The sequence below is a fragment of the Lytechinus variegatus genome, chromosome 1 (genome assembly GCF_018143015.1).
Source record: "Lytechinus variegatus isolate NC3 chromosome 1, Lvar_3.0, whole genome shotgun sequence".
In the NCBI taxonomy this organism is placed as follows: Eukaryota; Metazoa; Echinodermata; class Echinoidea; order Temnopleuroida; family Toxopneustidae; genus Lytechinus; species Lytechinus variegatus.
The window spans coordinates 56,360,100-56,376,114 of NC_054740.1; the positions used below are offsets into that span (position 1 = coordinate 56,360,100).

The following is a 16,015-nucleotide window of genomic DNA, read 5'->3' on the forward strand; positions in this document are numbered from 1 at the left end:
AATCAATTCATGAAGACTTGCAATTAATTTTTTTCCATCAATATAATTGCTTTGTAACCTTGATGTTGATTGGCTATTCTCATTGAATAATATCCAAACGGAGAAAAAGGGCAACCCCCCCATCTTTGTATACAGTAACCCATCTGACTTTATTAATATCCGGCTTATTATTCTTATTCAATTTGACCCTCCCTTCAAAAATGTTACTAGGCAAATGCCAACTGATATCTGACTTTGTTTATTTCTATCTCTGAAACTAAATATCTTGAGTTTATCCCCCCCCCCTCTCTTTACCTCTTTCCTGTTTGAATATGATGCATATTAGCAAATAAATCTGAACATGTTTACTCATCTGTAGGTGTAGTACAAACCTGAAATGTAAAATATTCTATGAAAAGGTATCAATTGCAGTTTGTAGCTGAGTTTGATAATCTTGTTGAAATTTGAGAAATTAAAAAGAATAATTGCAAATCAATGAAATTGTAATCTAACCCTAATGTGGTAGGAACTCTGTGATTTGTTTGTATTGGGACAAGTTTCTTGTTTTCATTATAATCAAATCAATCTAATAATTTTTATTTTAATATTCTACAATTCTCTAATTATTGTTATAACTTACAATTTACTTACACTTATACTAATATTCATTTTCTACATTTCTGATCAAATGAATTCTCCAAAATGGTAGTGTTTAATGAGGCAATTCCAAGGTTTAAGCACATTTTGCTCTGATTTACTTGTAACTCATGGTTGGTAGTAACGTTTTTTCAAACAAGTCAGACGCTATTATGCATATTGATGATTGTCTGGGAAGCACTGGCCTTCGTTAGTGCTGATGATTGAGTTCTCTCTCCAGAGGAGAGAAAAAAAGATTCCTCTGGAAATGTCTTCCAATTGCTCTTGATCACAAGAAAGTGTTCAGGCCTAAAAATACCTTGTTTTCCGTGTTCCCACGCACCAACCTGAATCAGACAATTGTTTAGTAGATATGTATGAGTGAACAACAAGACTCTAGCTTTCCTTTACAAAGAACATGCCTCCATTGTGTGAATTGGTCTGACTTGGAGCTGAAATAATTGGCATTTGACACGAGCGACCACTTAATGCATCGATATGTGTGACAGTGTAGTTATTAAGAAATTTGCCTGAGATATGAGTAGGAACCATTACTTGCATTCATCCAGGAAAATATTGATGTGAGTGAAAGAATACGGAGTGGGAGAGCATCCCATTCAACATCTTGTGCCTCCTTTTTGCGTCAAGGGGACTTGTGTTGCTCCAATTATCTCTTGAGTTGGGTGATTCGCAGCGTGCATGGTCTTGAATTATTAATAGCTTGCTGATCACCAAACACCGGAGTGAAAATTAATTGGATATCTGAAATTAAAAAAGTGCCTACTGCTTTTTAGATAACATCTCACTACCGTCAGTTTCAACTGTCTATGAAATTCTCACGAAAATTAGTTGCATGAAGTGTTTGTGCATCTGTTTAATACATTTTCTATTTGGATTCATCTCCTTCGTGTTTATAAGTAGATTGCCATTTCATAAGTGTTATGAGAACTTATTAAATTTGGATGGACCGTGACTGCTTTTGTGAACATCTAAAGAGATTTTAACCAACTAAGGTTGCTCTTGTTCCCTGTAAGTACTGGTCAAGGGATTAAAGCAGCCAAGCAAATTAGTGACCTCAAAAAAGGTTGACATTCTTTTTGATAGTAGCCGGGCTGAATGTGAACCTTGTTTTAAAGACAATGGAAGGAACCCTGCACTTGATGATTCATGAAATCTACTGCTTGCTCAACTATTGCGGTCATTTACCATATTGGTTCTGTCTGATCAAGGAGATATCACCTCTGATGCCAACACTTTGATGAAAGACTTTTATCTGATTTTTGGTTCTACTTTCAATTAAGGAAAATGTAAATGCAAATGATACATGTGGCAGCCAAAACGGACTTTGCCCTGGTTATCGGAACCTGACTTGCCTGCATACCATATATGAGCTTTTTCCACTCCCTGGGGAGCAAAGATGGTTGGATCAATGGATGCAGTGATTGATGAAATTGACAGAAAATATTTGTTTGGATGTATTGACTAATTCTCCATGGACATGTACATGTATATTAATTTCTTTGCTATCTTTGCTATCCATGTATTTTCATCTTGTACAACTCTTTGGACAAAAAGTGATAAAGCAGACAAGAGAAAACTGTTCTGTTCTTCACTTCTGGTAGCATTTCGAGGTATCCTTTTTATCAATACTTCTTGTCGTTTAATTTTGACGAATGAAACAGAAGTTTGTTATATTCAAAGACACAGATGCTGCTCAGACTTGTTATTGGAAGTTTTATGAAGACTAGACCCTCACTTTAGCAAAGTGAGTTTTCCTAATATAATATCTACTGCAGACTTGCCAAGTGTAATTTTTTTAACCATGAGGAAATGTTCTTCTTTGCAACAGAGTGGAAAACGTAACAATAATTGGATGCGAGCTGTGGAAGACATTATTTTAAGGAGTAGACCAATCATATTATTGACAAAACTTGAACATCTTTTAAATCTAGTCCTGTCCTTCATATCTTCAAGGGAATTTTGTTTACATTTCAAGTGACTCCATGGTGCACATCCTTGGTTAACATTCTTGGTTAGTGTTCTTAAAAGCAATATGGAAAGCGTTCAAGGTCAGCAAATATGCTCCTGTCAGAACTCTGTCGGCATTGAGAGAAGGAATGATAAATTTGTTGGAAACCCTAGGAGGGCTACAGACTTTTAATTTCTATCTTCAGGACAAGTCCTCAACAAGTAAATGTTTGTGATTTAGATGGTCACATGCTTATCACATGTGTTTGTTCACTTTCTGCAAGAGGTTGACTTTCTCTTATAGATGATGGATGTGTAAATTTATTCAGGGTTTTCTCCTCCAAGAAAGCGAGATAAACACTTTTCGTATTTTTATGGCGGATCAATATAAACTACTTGTTGGTGAATACATTTATGTGGATAAAGGACCAACAGATTTGTGAGAGGCTGTGGCAGTAGAGATTTGCTCTTTCAATAATCTTGTTTGGCTAATAGCTTGATAAATCACGAAGAAGCTGCATGGCATTCCTTAATGAATAAACATAATGTCCATCAGCTTTCTACAGTAGATATGAAAGTGCTGAATATTTGACTTTGATCTTAAAGTGGAGCAAATGAAATTTACCTGTGAAAGAAAAGGCATGGTTTTTCTTGGATAATTGTGTGGATCTTGGAAATATAAATTAAGTTATTGTGTTTTATCTGTCTGTGTCTATTTTAGGATCTCCTTTCTATCTGAAATGTATCGGTCTTGCCCTTTTCAGGGATGTAAGACAATTTACATGCTTTTAAATGACATCGACAGAAAGGATGGGTGTTTATATTTGTTACTTATTTTTAAGTGCCTTGGTATCCGATAGTGCTGTACATATGAGGATTCTGACTGACTCTTGTGATATAGTTGAGTGACACAAGGACATAGCTGTGCTCCTGTATAAAACAACAGTAAGAATGCTTTCTTCTTACAAGTGAGATTAAAGTGACCAGATTTCAAGAATTGACCTTTGTGGATGCAGCCATGTTTCAGAGTACTGCAGGAGAAGTTTACTTTGCAGTGTTCTTTATAATGAGTGTAACAGGAATGTTTGGCAATGTCTGCTCCCTCATTGCGATAGCCAAATCTCCTGTCCTTCGAAGACACAACAATGTATTCCTGATCAGCATGACCTGTATGGACATCTTAGTCACAGGCTTGGTTGAACCTTTGGTCATGGTCCAAACCTACTATGAAACCTGGCCTTTCAACCATGCTTCCTGTAAAGCATTCAACTACATCCTTATTTTGTTTTCTGGAAACTCCCTAACCACCGTTACATTCTTGACCTTGCAGCGGTTTGTTAAGATAACCAAATCTGTGGCTTTGTACGAAAAGGTATTTGGTGGTTACAAGGTGTACTTTTACCTCATCCAAGTGTGGGTCATCGGCATCGCTCTGTCGATCATGCCAGAGTTTGGATTCGGAAGGATATCTTACATTCCCATCTTCTCGCTATGTTCCTGGGACCCAGAGGATTTCCATTCGTGGCTTTACATGGCTGTCCTCATGAGTGTCGCGGGGTTGTATCTGATACCAGTCCCAGCAGCATATTACCTAATCTTCAAGAAGGTGAGAGACTCTCGAAAGCAGATGCAGCATTGGGGTCAAGATGGATCGCTTCCCGCAAACAACAACAGCGACCCGGCCCCTGAGTAAAAATGAGCTACGCATCACCAAAATATCTTTGCTGGTGACGATTACTGTCATGATAACATGGTTACCTGTCTGTATCAGTCATATCCTTCAGATCGTCGTCCCATCTGCAGTTTATGCATACCGCCCTCTGCAAGTTCTTCTGTTTGCGAATTCTACCATTAATCCATTCCTGTATGCTTGGATGAATAGACATTACAGATCGGCTTACCAGAGCATATTGAGTGTGTGTTTTAAAAATAATAGGGTTGTGGGGCTTAATATCAACTCAACTGCTGTTAACACCATTCATTTAAATCCGAATAATGGAAATTCATGAATGATGTTTATCTTCAAGTTAAAATTTGTTCGCAAGTAACACCATGTTGTGGTATATTACGCTAGCCTTTAACTATTTGCAATTCAGTTCAAACTGTGGTGTGTAACGCTGGGTCATTTCTTCAAACATATTAAACTTTGTTCAATTTATTCATGGATTGATCATTGAGTTTAACACCAACATATTAAAACTCTGACAACCTGCATCAATTGTTCGAGAAACTGAAAGCAAAGAGTCTTGTGTGTCTTATTTTTCTAATAGCAGTGAGATTATCGTTTTTATTTTTGTCTAGTGCAATATAAACCAGGGGTGGTATTCTGAAAATTGTCTTATCTCTGTAAGGACGTCCCCTATTTTATCTCTGCCACGCCCAATATTCAGTCATCAACCAATTATTAAGCTTGTTATATGCTTAGGTCAACCAATAGAAGCATCTCTTCTGAAAAATGATGGAGCGCATTGTTGATATGAGGCGTAATTTCCTTGCGCTCCTGACGCTTATGCTTGTGCGCTTCTGTGCTAAAAATACACGTAGCTCTCTCAAAGATATATTTTCTCTCCAAAGATCCATCGTCTCAAACACCAATTTTTAATTGCTGAAAATTCTACCAATCCGTCGTTATAATGTCTTTGGAACGTCTCCTTTTGTAAAACATGATGTTCTTACAGGATGCAGCAAGACATAATTATTGCAGACGGACAAATATCGCATGCAACAATAAGTTACAATGGTCCCACACCTCTTGTAAATTTCAGTTTATTTTCCAAGGAAGTAAAGAGAACGCAAAGATAAGAGAATTTTCAGAATACCTTGTAACTCGATATTTTATCTTGCGCAGAGACATAATTATGTGCCGATTATATATTTACGCATCATTATATCTCTGACATCATACGCACTCAGTGAAAGTTACAAGAAAAGTTAAGACAATTTTCGGAATACGGATTTTATTGTAAGTCTAAAGATACAAGAATATTTCTCTTAAGACAATTTTCAGAATACGGCCCCAGAACTGATTTATTAATTATTCCCTGATTATGAATTCTTTTGCAAATGCTACACATGTAAAAAAGGAATAAGTTGCATGTATATTGACAGGCTTAACAACGCATTTCATAAAAAGAAATAAGTATGCTCACTTATTATTTTTTTTTCAAATTACTGAGAGGAACTATTGCATAAAGCATTTACTTAACATACAGGGGCAATGGCTTGTTTAAATCCCTTCCACAATCAAATTTAAGTGTTTTAGAGAAAATCGACTTCAAAGTCTACTATAAATTCCACATCTTGTCCCCAGTCTAAAAAGATTTTTATTGCTATAAAAAATATACAAGAAAGACCAAGACTATTGCTTGACATTGATATCTTTATTCTTACACAGAACCAAGAATCAGAGAAAATTTTGCAAAAGAGGTACAAGCTTGTGATTTTGGTTTTAGTGGTTTAGATTATCCCTTTGCAATAACTCTATTTGGAATACAAGAACGCTGACCGAATTTTCAACACGCGCAATTGGCAAACCTCATATCACTCTTACATGTTCAAAGTTGATGCATTGCAGATATGACGATTTACTGACTGTTCATTAGCAAATTTTAAGCTGTTTGCTTTGCTTCATTACCTGTTTTCAATGGATTTTGTGTTTTTTATCAACAATTTGTACAGGCATCACTTTGAAATTCCCCACATATCTCAGAAATTAAAGTCAATTGCTGCCCAGAAATTTAACTATGTTTAGAGTTCATACTTTAACTTTAATTTTCTGCAAAAATCTCAAAATCATAATTTTGACTAAAATTGACAGGTGTGACGGCTTGGATGAATGCCGACAAAGTCACAGATTACAATTAACGTATGAGTGTGAGGGAATTATTAAACAGCATAGCTTGTATTCGTAGGCCCCTCTCATACCTCAGTCACATTTGTACCTGCTAAATACAGGTGGTTTGAATTAAAATTCACCAAACAACTTTTTTTGACTCGCCGTAAGGTCGCCATATGGGAAATGTGACTGTATCATTAGATATGACTTGGAGTAATTTAGCTATTGGTTAAAAGAGTATGGCTGTCGTGACCAATAATGAAGCAGAGCGAACTAAGTTTTTAATCAAAAGACTATTATTTAATCAAGAGCCACAATTAAGCTTTTATTAAACCCACCACCACCACTAACTGCATATTTGCCTAGGAAACTATCAATTGATTTTTTTTTTAGTTAAAATTCCATTATTTGCAATTGTTTGTAAATGAATTTCTTGCAAGATACTTAATGTAATTCACTTAATGTAATTCAAGCAATGAAGGGTTGATTTCATTCATTTCTGTATGTGATCCTCACTCAATCATTTCTTTGTATTGACAAGGCAGTCACTCCCTTTTCTTGTTGATTCTTTTAGAGCCCTTGTCTTGTATTGACATGTCAATCTATTTCTCATCAAATGTCATCACGTATATAACTCTTTCAAATATGGATGCGCCAGTTAAAGTGGTATATGTGTGCTATTAAAACAGACTGCAATTAAGTTGAAGTATAATTATCAATAGTTTCAAAGATCCAGTGTATTTGACTTCATTTTTTATATCGATCGAGTAAAGTGCAACACAATCATTAAAAATTCCCTGGATAATGTTTTTTGTTGTATTCAGTATGCAATTTATCAATTTTTAATTAGAATTAAATTATTCAAACTGTTGGCCAAGCATTCTGTGCACATTAAGACCTTTGCATTATTAAAACTATTTAGGACCTTAATGGATCTGCTAAGTGCTTTTTTTAAGTTACAGATTACTTTCTTGTCAGTTGATTAATTGAGGAAATATCTTTTTAAAGTAGGGGAGATTGGGGTTTATTGGAACACAGGTTATGTTGAAACATGGTAATTTTCTGTAATGCCTTTAATTAAATTTATGCAATACTGCCCTCATTTTATGCCATTATCAACAGCCATCCTCCATATTACAGACAACACATGTGCAACAAGCCTGGTGAAGTTAGAAATGAAGTTTTGTTTTTTGACCTTCTGAGTATTTTTTTTCTCTTTCAGAAATGTTTTATTATCTCACAGAAGTTTATAGATCAAGTTGGCCATTTTGGGGTATAATAGACACTTTTACCAATCTACAAAATATGGTTATTAATATGCCATGGTGAAGTCCCTTATTTGCGCTATAAAGCTCATAAATGGCAAATGGGCCTCTGGGGTTAGTTGGAACAAAATTGAAGGGGCTATTTGGAATGTGTTCCAACTTACCCCAAACATAATTATAAATGAAAACATTGGATATGAGAAAAAAAATGTATACAGTATTTCACACTCTTTTTAACATGTCTTGTAAGCCATGCTTGTTTTGTTTCTCAGGTCTGAGTGTGCATTTAAGGCCTACTGTAGGCCCCTAATGCGATATTAACCCTTATCAAACGACAAATTTTGTCACTATGTTGTTGCATATTCTTCAAGTCTTGCGCATCATTTGAGACCAAATTTGCGATGCCCGGTTGCGAGATTTCGAAATTAAACAACATTTTGTATGTGCATGTCGGACCAAAAATTGCTCCAAAATATGAATCCATGTACAAGGTCAACCAAAAATCATAAATGTATGATTATTTTTATTTTTGCTGGTTCAAATTGATTTATTTCATCATAAAACACAATAAAAAATAAAGGTTAAAAAAACAAAGAAACACAAAAAAAAAAATTTTTTTTTTGCAATTTTTTGTAGATATTTGTTATAAATGTAAAAATTGATGCTTTCACCAACAATTAGCATTCTACTAGTTAAATAAATTGAGTTAAAGGCAAAGACGTACACACAAATCTAATTTAGGCAAATTTCATATGCTTATTTGCATGATTAATAAAAAAATATAGATTAATTTTTGTCATATAAATTTGATGCAGAAGTACACGAAATTGATGATACACTTAAGTGCATGTAAAATCTAATGCACACATAAACGTGCAGAGCTAGAGGTGATGGTTGAACAGCGCTCTGCGGCTGGTTTTTTCCAAAATTGCAGCTCATCGTAGCGGATCAATACGGCCAGAACGGCTTAACGAAAAATATGCATAGCTTTGGAGCGAATTTCTTTCTTCTTTTTTCTCGATAAGAAGAAAATGCTATGCTTTGGATCGGCTTTCTTTGTTCCTTTTCTCAATAAGATAAAAATGCTATGCCTTGGAACCAGAATTTGAGTGTATACTGAGTGCCCCCCCCCCCCCCCGTGTATGTTCCATTGCAGGAAAAAAATTATTTGAAACTACTTTTTTCTTCACAACATGTAGCATGACAATTTAAAGTTTCACAAATTTTATTCTCATTTGAAAAATTAACTTTTGAAGAAAAAAAGTGTTTTAACATTGAGTAAAATGATAGATATTTGATATGAATAGAATGACAGGTAATCATAAGAGTAAAACTGATGTGTAAGATAATTTTGTCATTTTGATGTTGCATGAATGCATTTAAATTTACATGCTGGGTTTCTGCAGAATTTGGGGAAGTCGGGGAATTCAAAACTGTCGTTTTGAGAAGGGAAGAATCTGTGATAATGCAATGTAATATTGAAAGTCATGTAAATCATTTATGGTTTTAACTGATTTATGATTTTTAAACAAAATTGTATTTATTTGTGTCTTTAGCCTTAGAGTAATAGCAAATTTATGGTTTTGGATGAGATTCCAGAGTCTTGGGATGTTATGTGATCTGAAAAGAAAATTAAATAACAGATTTTTCAAAATATAAAATGATATAACCCCTGCCAGTTTTCTGTTTGTACATGCATGTAATAGCAATAATTAATATTGTGATGATAATGATGACAATGACATTGATGTTGATATTGATGAGGAGGAGGAGGAGGGTGATATTGTTGAACAGAAGGAGGGCCAAGAAGGAGAGGAAGATGATAAATGGTGGTGGTGATTATACTGATGATGACGATGATGATGATGATCATGATCATCATGATGAAGATGTGATGATGATGATGTTGTTAATGATTACAGGAATGATGTACTGTATTTCTTACTCATTATGAAAGCTGTGATTTTCATAAAATAGACCAGTTCATAGTCACTTCTTGGACAATTTTGGTTAAATGACCTTTCATTTCTTTCATATTGAGAGGCAGATATCAAAGCAAGATAGTACGTAAGCATGCCTTACATAGCAGGATGCAGAAATTGTATAGACCAGGGGCCCATTGCAGAAAGAGTTGTGTTTAAACGCAAGTCCCAAACACGCGCTGTTGATTGGTTGAAAATCAAGTTGCGCATGATTTTTAGAGTTGCGATTGATTGCAACTCTTTCTGCAACGGGCCCCAGGTGACTAGAATAGCACACCAGTGAACACGCTGTGAAGGTAGTTGTTGCATTTCTGCTTAGATATAGCATGCTGTACAATTTACCTGGTAAACTGTGAAATACCAGTCGTTCGTGGATGCATTGTTGTTTTTTGTGGATGTAAATTAAAGAACACAATGCAAAAGAATATAAGAATAATCATGATATCAAAGTGCTTATCTCATTAAAATTAACCACCCTGTCACTTAAGTACCAATGACCTTCCTTTGATCATGCGCATAATCTTCTGATCATGCGCGGAGTGGAACTACGAGCTGGCTTATTCTCTTCAAACTAGAAAAGACTAAACTGTCAAATCAATATTATTGCACTTAATGATTAATCCACTCTCAGCATCATAAGTCAAGAGTAATTCATTTCCATCAGTTTTTCTTTTCCTCTTGTTTTTTGAATTACTGTTAAAGTTTCTTTTATGGCACGTGTGTTTGAATCCCATCATGGCCTAGTGCATTTTGGCAAGGCGTCAATCCACACTTTGCCACTCTCACCCAGGTGCTAATTGGGTACCGTTAGGAAACGACAGTCATTGTGGTTGGTTTAGCAAGTTTGCACCTAACATGCTGCTTGGAATGCTATGAATCCAGTGACTGGTAATTATAATTGTGAAGCGCTTTGAACAGTTGTAGATTGATAAAGCGCTATATAAATGCCAAATATTATTATTATTTACACAAAATGATCAACCCCTCCATTACTTAATTGCCTTTTATCTTCAATTAGAAAACATATTACAGAGTACACCAAACACTCTGACATAGCAAAGTTCAATGCTTATAAAATGTTAGACTCTGAGAATTGCTAATTTAGGCTATTAAAAATATTGATCCTTTGTGGCATTTTCCATCCCTTTTCATGCATTTTAGTTACTTTTTATATGCTTCCTTCACATTCATGGACACAACACATTTAACCTCCAGCATCATTTTACTACCATTTTCATGAACATTCGATAGACCTATTATTACATCAAATGCAGTATAAATACAGACCTCAATGTATATGGAGCTCTTTGTTCTATTCAAAGGGGTTTTGAAAAGAAAAGAAAAATGCTATATGTCTTTGTGAGCAATTAAAGCTATCCTTGCCTACTTTTCAGGAAGTGGTATCAATTTGTGCACCTAATGCTTTATGGGTATTGAACTTGAAGGAGCTCAAGCACATAATGAATAACATACCCTAGTCATAGACCAATATCTATGTCAATAGCCTTGATACTGTCGGAAATACATTGTGAATTTTTGTTTGAAAATTGATTTTTTTTTGTCTTCATTTAAAAATAGAATACTTTCAACTTTTGAAAACACATAAAATTGACAAAAATCAAACAAGAAGTAACAAAGTTATGACATTTTAAAGATTTGCATTATAGTTCTGTACATATAAAAACATGAAATAATTATGATTTCATATAACATAAGACAAGTACATGTAGGGACATGACATCATCAGCTCACCTAATGAATATTGCTTAAACTTTAAAATTCAATAACTTAGTTATTTGTTGTCAGATTTTAATGAAATTATCAGTATTTGCTTGGTGAATTTCACCTTTTTTATTGAGATGTAATTATTTTCAGCTTAGAGTACCCCTTAATGCTCTTTATTTATTCATAGATACATGTGCACGAGAAAATCAAAATTTGTGTATTTCATACTATATCCAACACCAACATTCATTATCATGTGAGACTTTTGGGTCATCAAATTTGCCCTAACTCATACAGGATAGCATGCACTATAAGTGATAATAATAATGATAATTCTACATTTATATTGTGCAATTTATATATGTATTTACTCAACTGCACATTACAATAATTAAAAGGTGGCATAATTAACAAGATAAGTAAACAAAAAATATGATTAAGTTATAATTACAGGAAAAAGGGAAGCCTACTGTCTCTACAAATTATTATTACAAACGTGACTTATGTATTGAAACTCTTGAAAAGGGTGTAGCTTTTTAGTTTAGTTTTGAACTAAGTAACAGATAATGTGTTTCTTTCTGAAGAAGCGAGACTATTCCAGAGCTTGGATGCAGCACTAAGGCACAATCACCTATTGTAATTTTTTTTTAAAAAGACGAATTGAACAAAAAAAATCCTAAAAATATGTACATGAATTATAAATCCGTAGCATAGGGAAGTATAAGTAGCACTATAAGTGAGAACCCAAGAAAGTTGTAGGTTTGGGTTTTTTTTGTAATTAATCATTTTGAAAGAGATACACAGTGAATACTACATGGTGTTGAGAACATTTTAGTCACATAATCTATGTGTGTGAGTGTCGTCATAAAGTGCACAACTTGAGCGCCTGTAAAATGAAACACACAAAATTGGTTTCACTTCCCAATTGACATAGAGCTATGTTTGAAGAGTCTAAATCTCTTATAAAGGAAATAAGGATAACAAAACTGCATCCCAGTATACTTTAGTTTATATTTGCTGAATACATTATTTAGTTCATACAAAACCATGAAGCCATTTAGATAGATATTGCTCTGGGTTACCTCTTACCATTGCTATTTATATACGCTTCCTGTAGTGATCATTTTAGGATTTTCCTTCATAACTTCTTGAAAAGCTTTCCAATTAACAAAAGAAGGAAGTGATCATCATTTTGAATTCAGTAGTATGTTCATTAAATACGTGTATCTATCAAGGATGTTTTCTATGTGAGATGGTTGATCAAGCCAAAGCCTACAGGTATCCAGCTCATGGGCATTAGGAGACTCTGATGTTACTTTAGGTGGGTGTTTCATAAAGCTGTTCGTAGAGTTACAAATGACCTTACGAACGAATGTTGATATTCTCTTGTAAGTTTTGTGCACTAAAATGTCATTTTTGCTGATTAAGCCCCTAGGAAATGATCACCAGGCGTTTGTAAAGTAGCTGGTAACTTATGAACAGATTTATCAAACAACCACCAGGTCTTCTCACATTGAAAATTTTGAGGTCTTGAAAGAGATTTGTAAAACCAGATAGAGGTCAACTTGTGCAGTTCATCTGATTTTTGATCACGCCATTTTTTCTCTTTTCCTGTTCTTTGTTGAGCAGATAGTTTTGGAGGGACCTCGGCGATAAGTCAACCATCTCCAGGCCTGTCCCAGTCCTTCCCCTGGAGCTACGAGATGTTGGAGCCTGGTCTAGCCTGTCCAGATACAACTGGGGACCTGGTCCTGGAATCCATTAGGACTGAAGCTAACAAGATCCTTGTTGCTTTCTTGGACCAGCAGCTCCAGCATGAAGGACTAGACCCAAGCTGGGCAGAGAAGATCCTGCCTCTTGCCAAGAAGATATGCTCAATGGTAAGGAAATGTGGCCCAAAGGATTAGTCTCTGGACTTTGAAACAGAGGGTCAAGGGTTCAAATCCCAGCCATGTGCTGCACTCTACCAGGGTGAGGTACCTGGCAGGATTACTTTCTTGCATGCAACGAGTGCCGCTGATAAAGTTGTAGCTTGAGCGAAATCCAGGGTAATAATAGTTGCAATTGTATCCTCTGGCGAAAAAAGGGCTATATAGATTTAACTATCATTGTTATTATTAATATCCAATGTAATCCAGTCAGAGCAATGTGGAGTGCCGGTTTCTACGTGTAGTTTCTGAATAAAAGGCACTGTGGAATTAAAAACCAACCCGAAGCAGACCCTTTCATTCTGGGTAAATTCTCAGAGTGATGAGCATGCGCAGCATGATCTGATTAGCAGACGAAGCCACATTGTTCCACTATCTGCTCGCTGGGTTGAGAAAGTTCCTGTTATTTGCTGCCACATTGCCAAAATACCCTTGAATTCTGAAAAAATATCCATGCAAATGCAAATGTTCTCCCAATTTTGGCAAGTACCTACTATTTAGCAGGTATTTTTCTTTTTGGAATATTACAAATATTTGCTTTCACATTGGCAAAAATACCTGGAATTTTCTGATTGGAAGTGGTCTAAATACGCCTTTGGTTCCTATGAGATGCGTTTTGTTTATTTTACTACAAGGTCAAACCCAATGTTGCTGAGGGTGATGTAATGGATATCAGATACTATGTCCACATCAAGAGGGTCCCAGGAGGCAGTAGATCTGAATGCTGTTTGGTCAAGGGTGTCATCTCAACCAAGAATGTGGCACATAAGAAGGTGAGCCAAAGATTGTTCTTAAAGTTCTGTCACTTCTGAATCCCGTTGCGGATAGAGTTGCAATGAAATGCAACCCCAAAAATCATTCCCAACCAATCAAAGTTTGCATTTTTACTTGCGCCTGATATGTTGACTTGTCAGGCTCTCAAGCTGCTCTCAGAACATCAAGGCTGGTCCTCTCATCTTATCATTGTTACTGAGACTTGTCAACTGATCTACTCTTCTCCTGCTCCGAGTCCTTGCCAAAGACTGCACTTTTCTCTTTTTATATATCCTTGCCTTTCTACTGCTTCCCGATCTCTTTCATTTTTATTTCCCTTCAACCACATTCCAAACAGTCCTTTCTGGTCTAAAAAAATGTTGGATCATAATAGCCTCTTCTATGTTACCTGTACCACTGTTCAGACCTTGAAAGATCAATAGAAATGCAGTTCTTGAGAAGAATGCTCAGAATACCCGGGAATGGCAAAGTAGCAAGCGACAAAGTACAGTGCTACCTGTATAAAGGTCACTAAAGCTGAACAGAATTAGTGGCCACTATACACAGCATTGAAAACCATCTCTGTTAAAACACAATATCTACGCTGAAAATGACCGTACTAAATCACCAACACATATAAACACATGTGGGACATTGTATTCGAATGGCTTGGCAAGAGACCTGACCCTTGGCAAGAATGCCATGCTTATTTTCTCAATTTCTCAGCAACTACAGAGATCTAATCGTGCTATATAAAACTTGTTTATATATTGTTAATGTGAAAAGGAAATAAATGAAATAAACATCTTAGTCGAAACATTTTCATAGGTTTTGTATATTCTTTGTTTCAGATGTCACAGAAGCAAAGTAATCCTCGGATTCTTCTATTACAAGCAGCCATTGAGCATCAGAGAGTACAGAATAAGTTAGCTTCCCTGGAACCTCTAGTTCTTCAGGTGACCTGTTCCCCTCTTTTAATCCAATCGATGGAGCATTTTACGAAACAAACAGTCAGTGACAAGCTACTGAAATCCTTGATTCTGATTGGTTTAGAACAAATAGTCAGTGAAAATCAGTATGTTTTGATGCAGAGCCATTATCCGAACACATCACAAGAAAGAGTATAAAATGTCTGAATATGCTGAACCCATTTATATAAAGTCCTCCAGTTTACCACAATGAGGAAACCGAAAAACAATTATTATTGACTTAGCAATGAAAATGGAATTCTCAAAATTTCATTGAAAACACAATTTTTTAGGCATGAAAATTTGAATTGCAAAAAGTACAGTTAAATTCATTTTAAAAGCAAATCTAATAAATGAACCATGCATCAGTAGGAGACCTGTCAATTATAGTATTTAGCATTTGTTTGTCTATCTGTATCAGTGTACTAGTTCATATACTTGTATGTTACACCTATGTTTTTTTTTTTCAAGATTGTCACTGCTTTTTATAATTTTTATTTTTCTAAAGGAAGTATACATGTACAACTAAAAGCAGAATCAAAGCCATGTCACAAAAATATTTTAGACAAAATATTTGATGTCAAATATTGTATTACTTTTTAGATTCGGGCTTTGAGAAAGCAATGTATTCATTAATGTAATGATTTTATGATTTTTCTTCTAATTCTAGGTATATTTGTTGTATTTTTACAGGAACATGAATACCTCAAGAACTGTGTATCTAAGATCGTTGCTCTGCGTCCGACTGTCTTGGTCGTAGAGAAGTCTGTTGCGAGACTCGCTCAAGACTTCTTATTGGCTTGTGGAATCAGCCTTGTACTCAATGTGAAACCTGTACGTATGCTGTCTTTGACATTTGCTTTCGTGCCAACATGTTTTTCACATATAGAACAGTGGTAGATTTAGGAATTTAAGAGGGGATACAAAGAACAAATTTTGTGAAGGAATGTGTTTGTTCAATGATTGATTCTTAAAA

At 35.3% G+C, this 16,015-nt stretch overlaps 1 protein-coding gene across 7 annotated transcripts in view; it reads left to right on the plus strand.

The window, feature by feature from the left end:
* The window catches only part of LOC121417675 (1-phosphatidylinositol 3-phosphate 5-kinase-like), an 82,960-nt gene that overhangs the window by 32,349 nt on the left and 34,596 nt on the right, over positions 1 to 16,015 (plus strand). For all 7 annotated transcript variants that reach the window (XR_005970392.1, XR_005970390.1, XR_005970394.1 and 4 more), the window contains 4 exons: positions 13,020 to 13,270; positions 13,954 to 14,091; positions 14,923 to 15,027; positions 15,733 to 15,873. Coding sequence is in view for 1 of the 7 variants with exons in the window: in XM_041611431.1 (XP_041467365.1) it covers positions 13,020 to 13,270; positions 13,954 to 14,091; positions 14,923 to 15,027; positions 15,733 to 15,873 (635 nt within the window). In the remaining 6 variants the exon portion in view is untranslated. The remainder of the gene's footprint in view (positions 1 to 13,019; positions 13,271 to 13,953; positions 14,092 to 14,922; positions 15,028 to 15,732; positions 15,874 to 16,015) is intronic.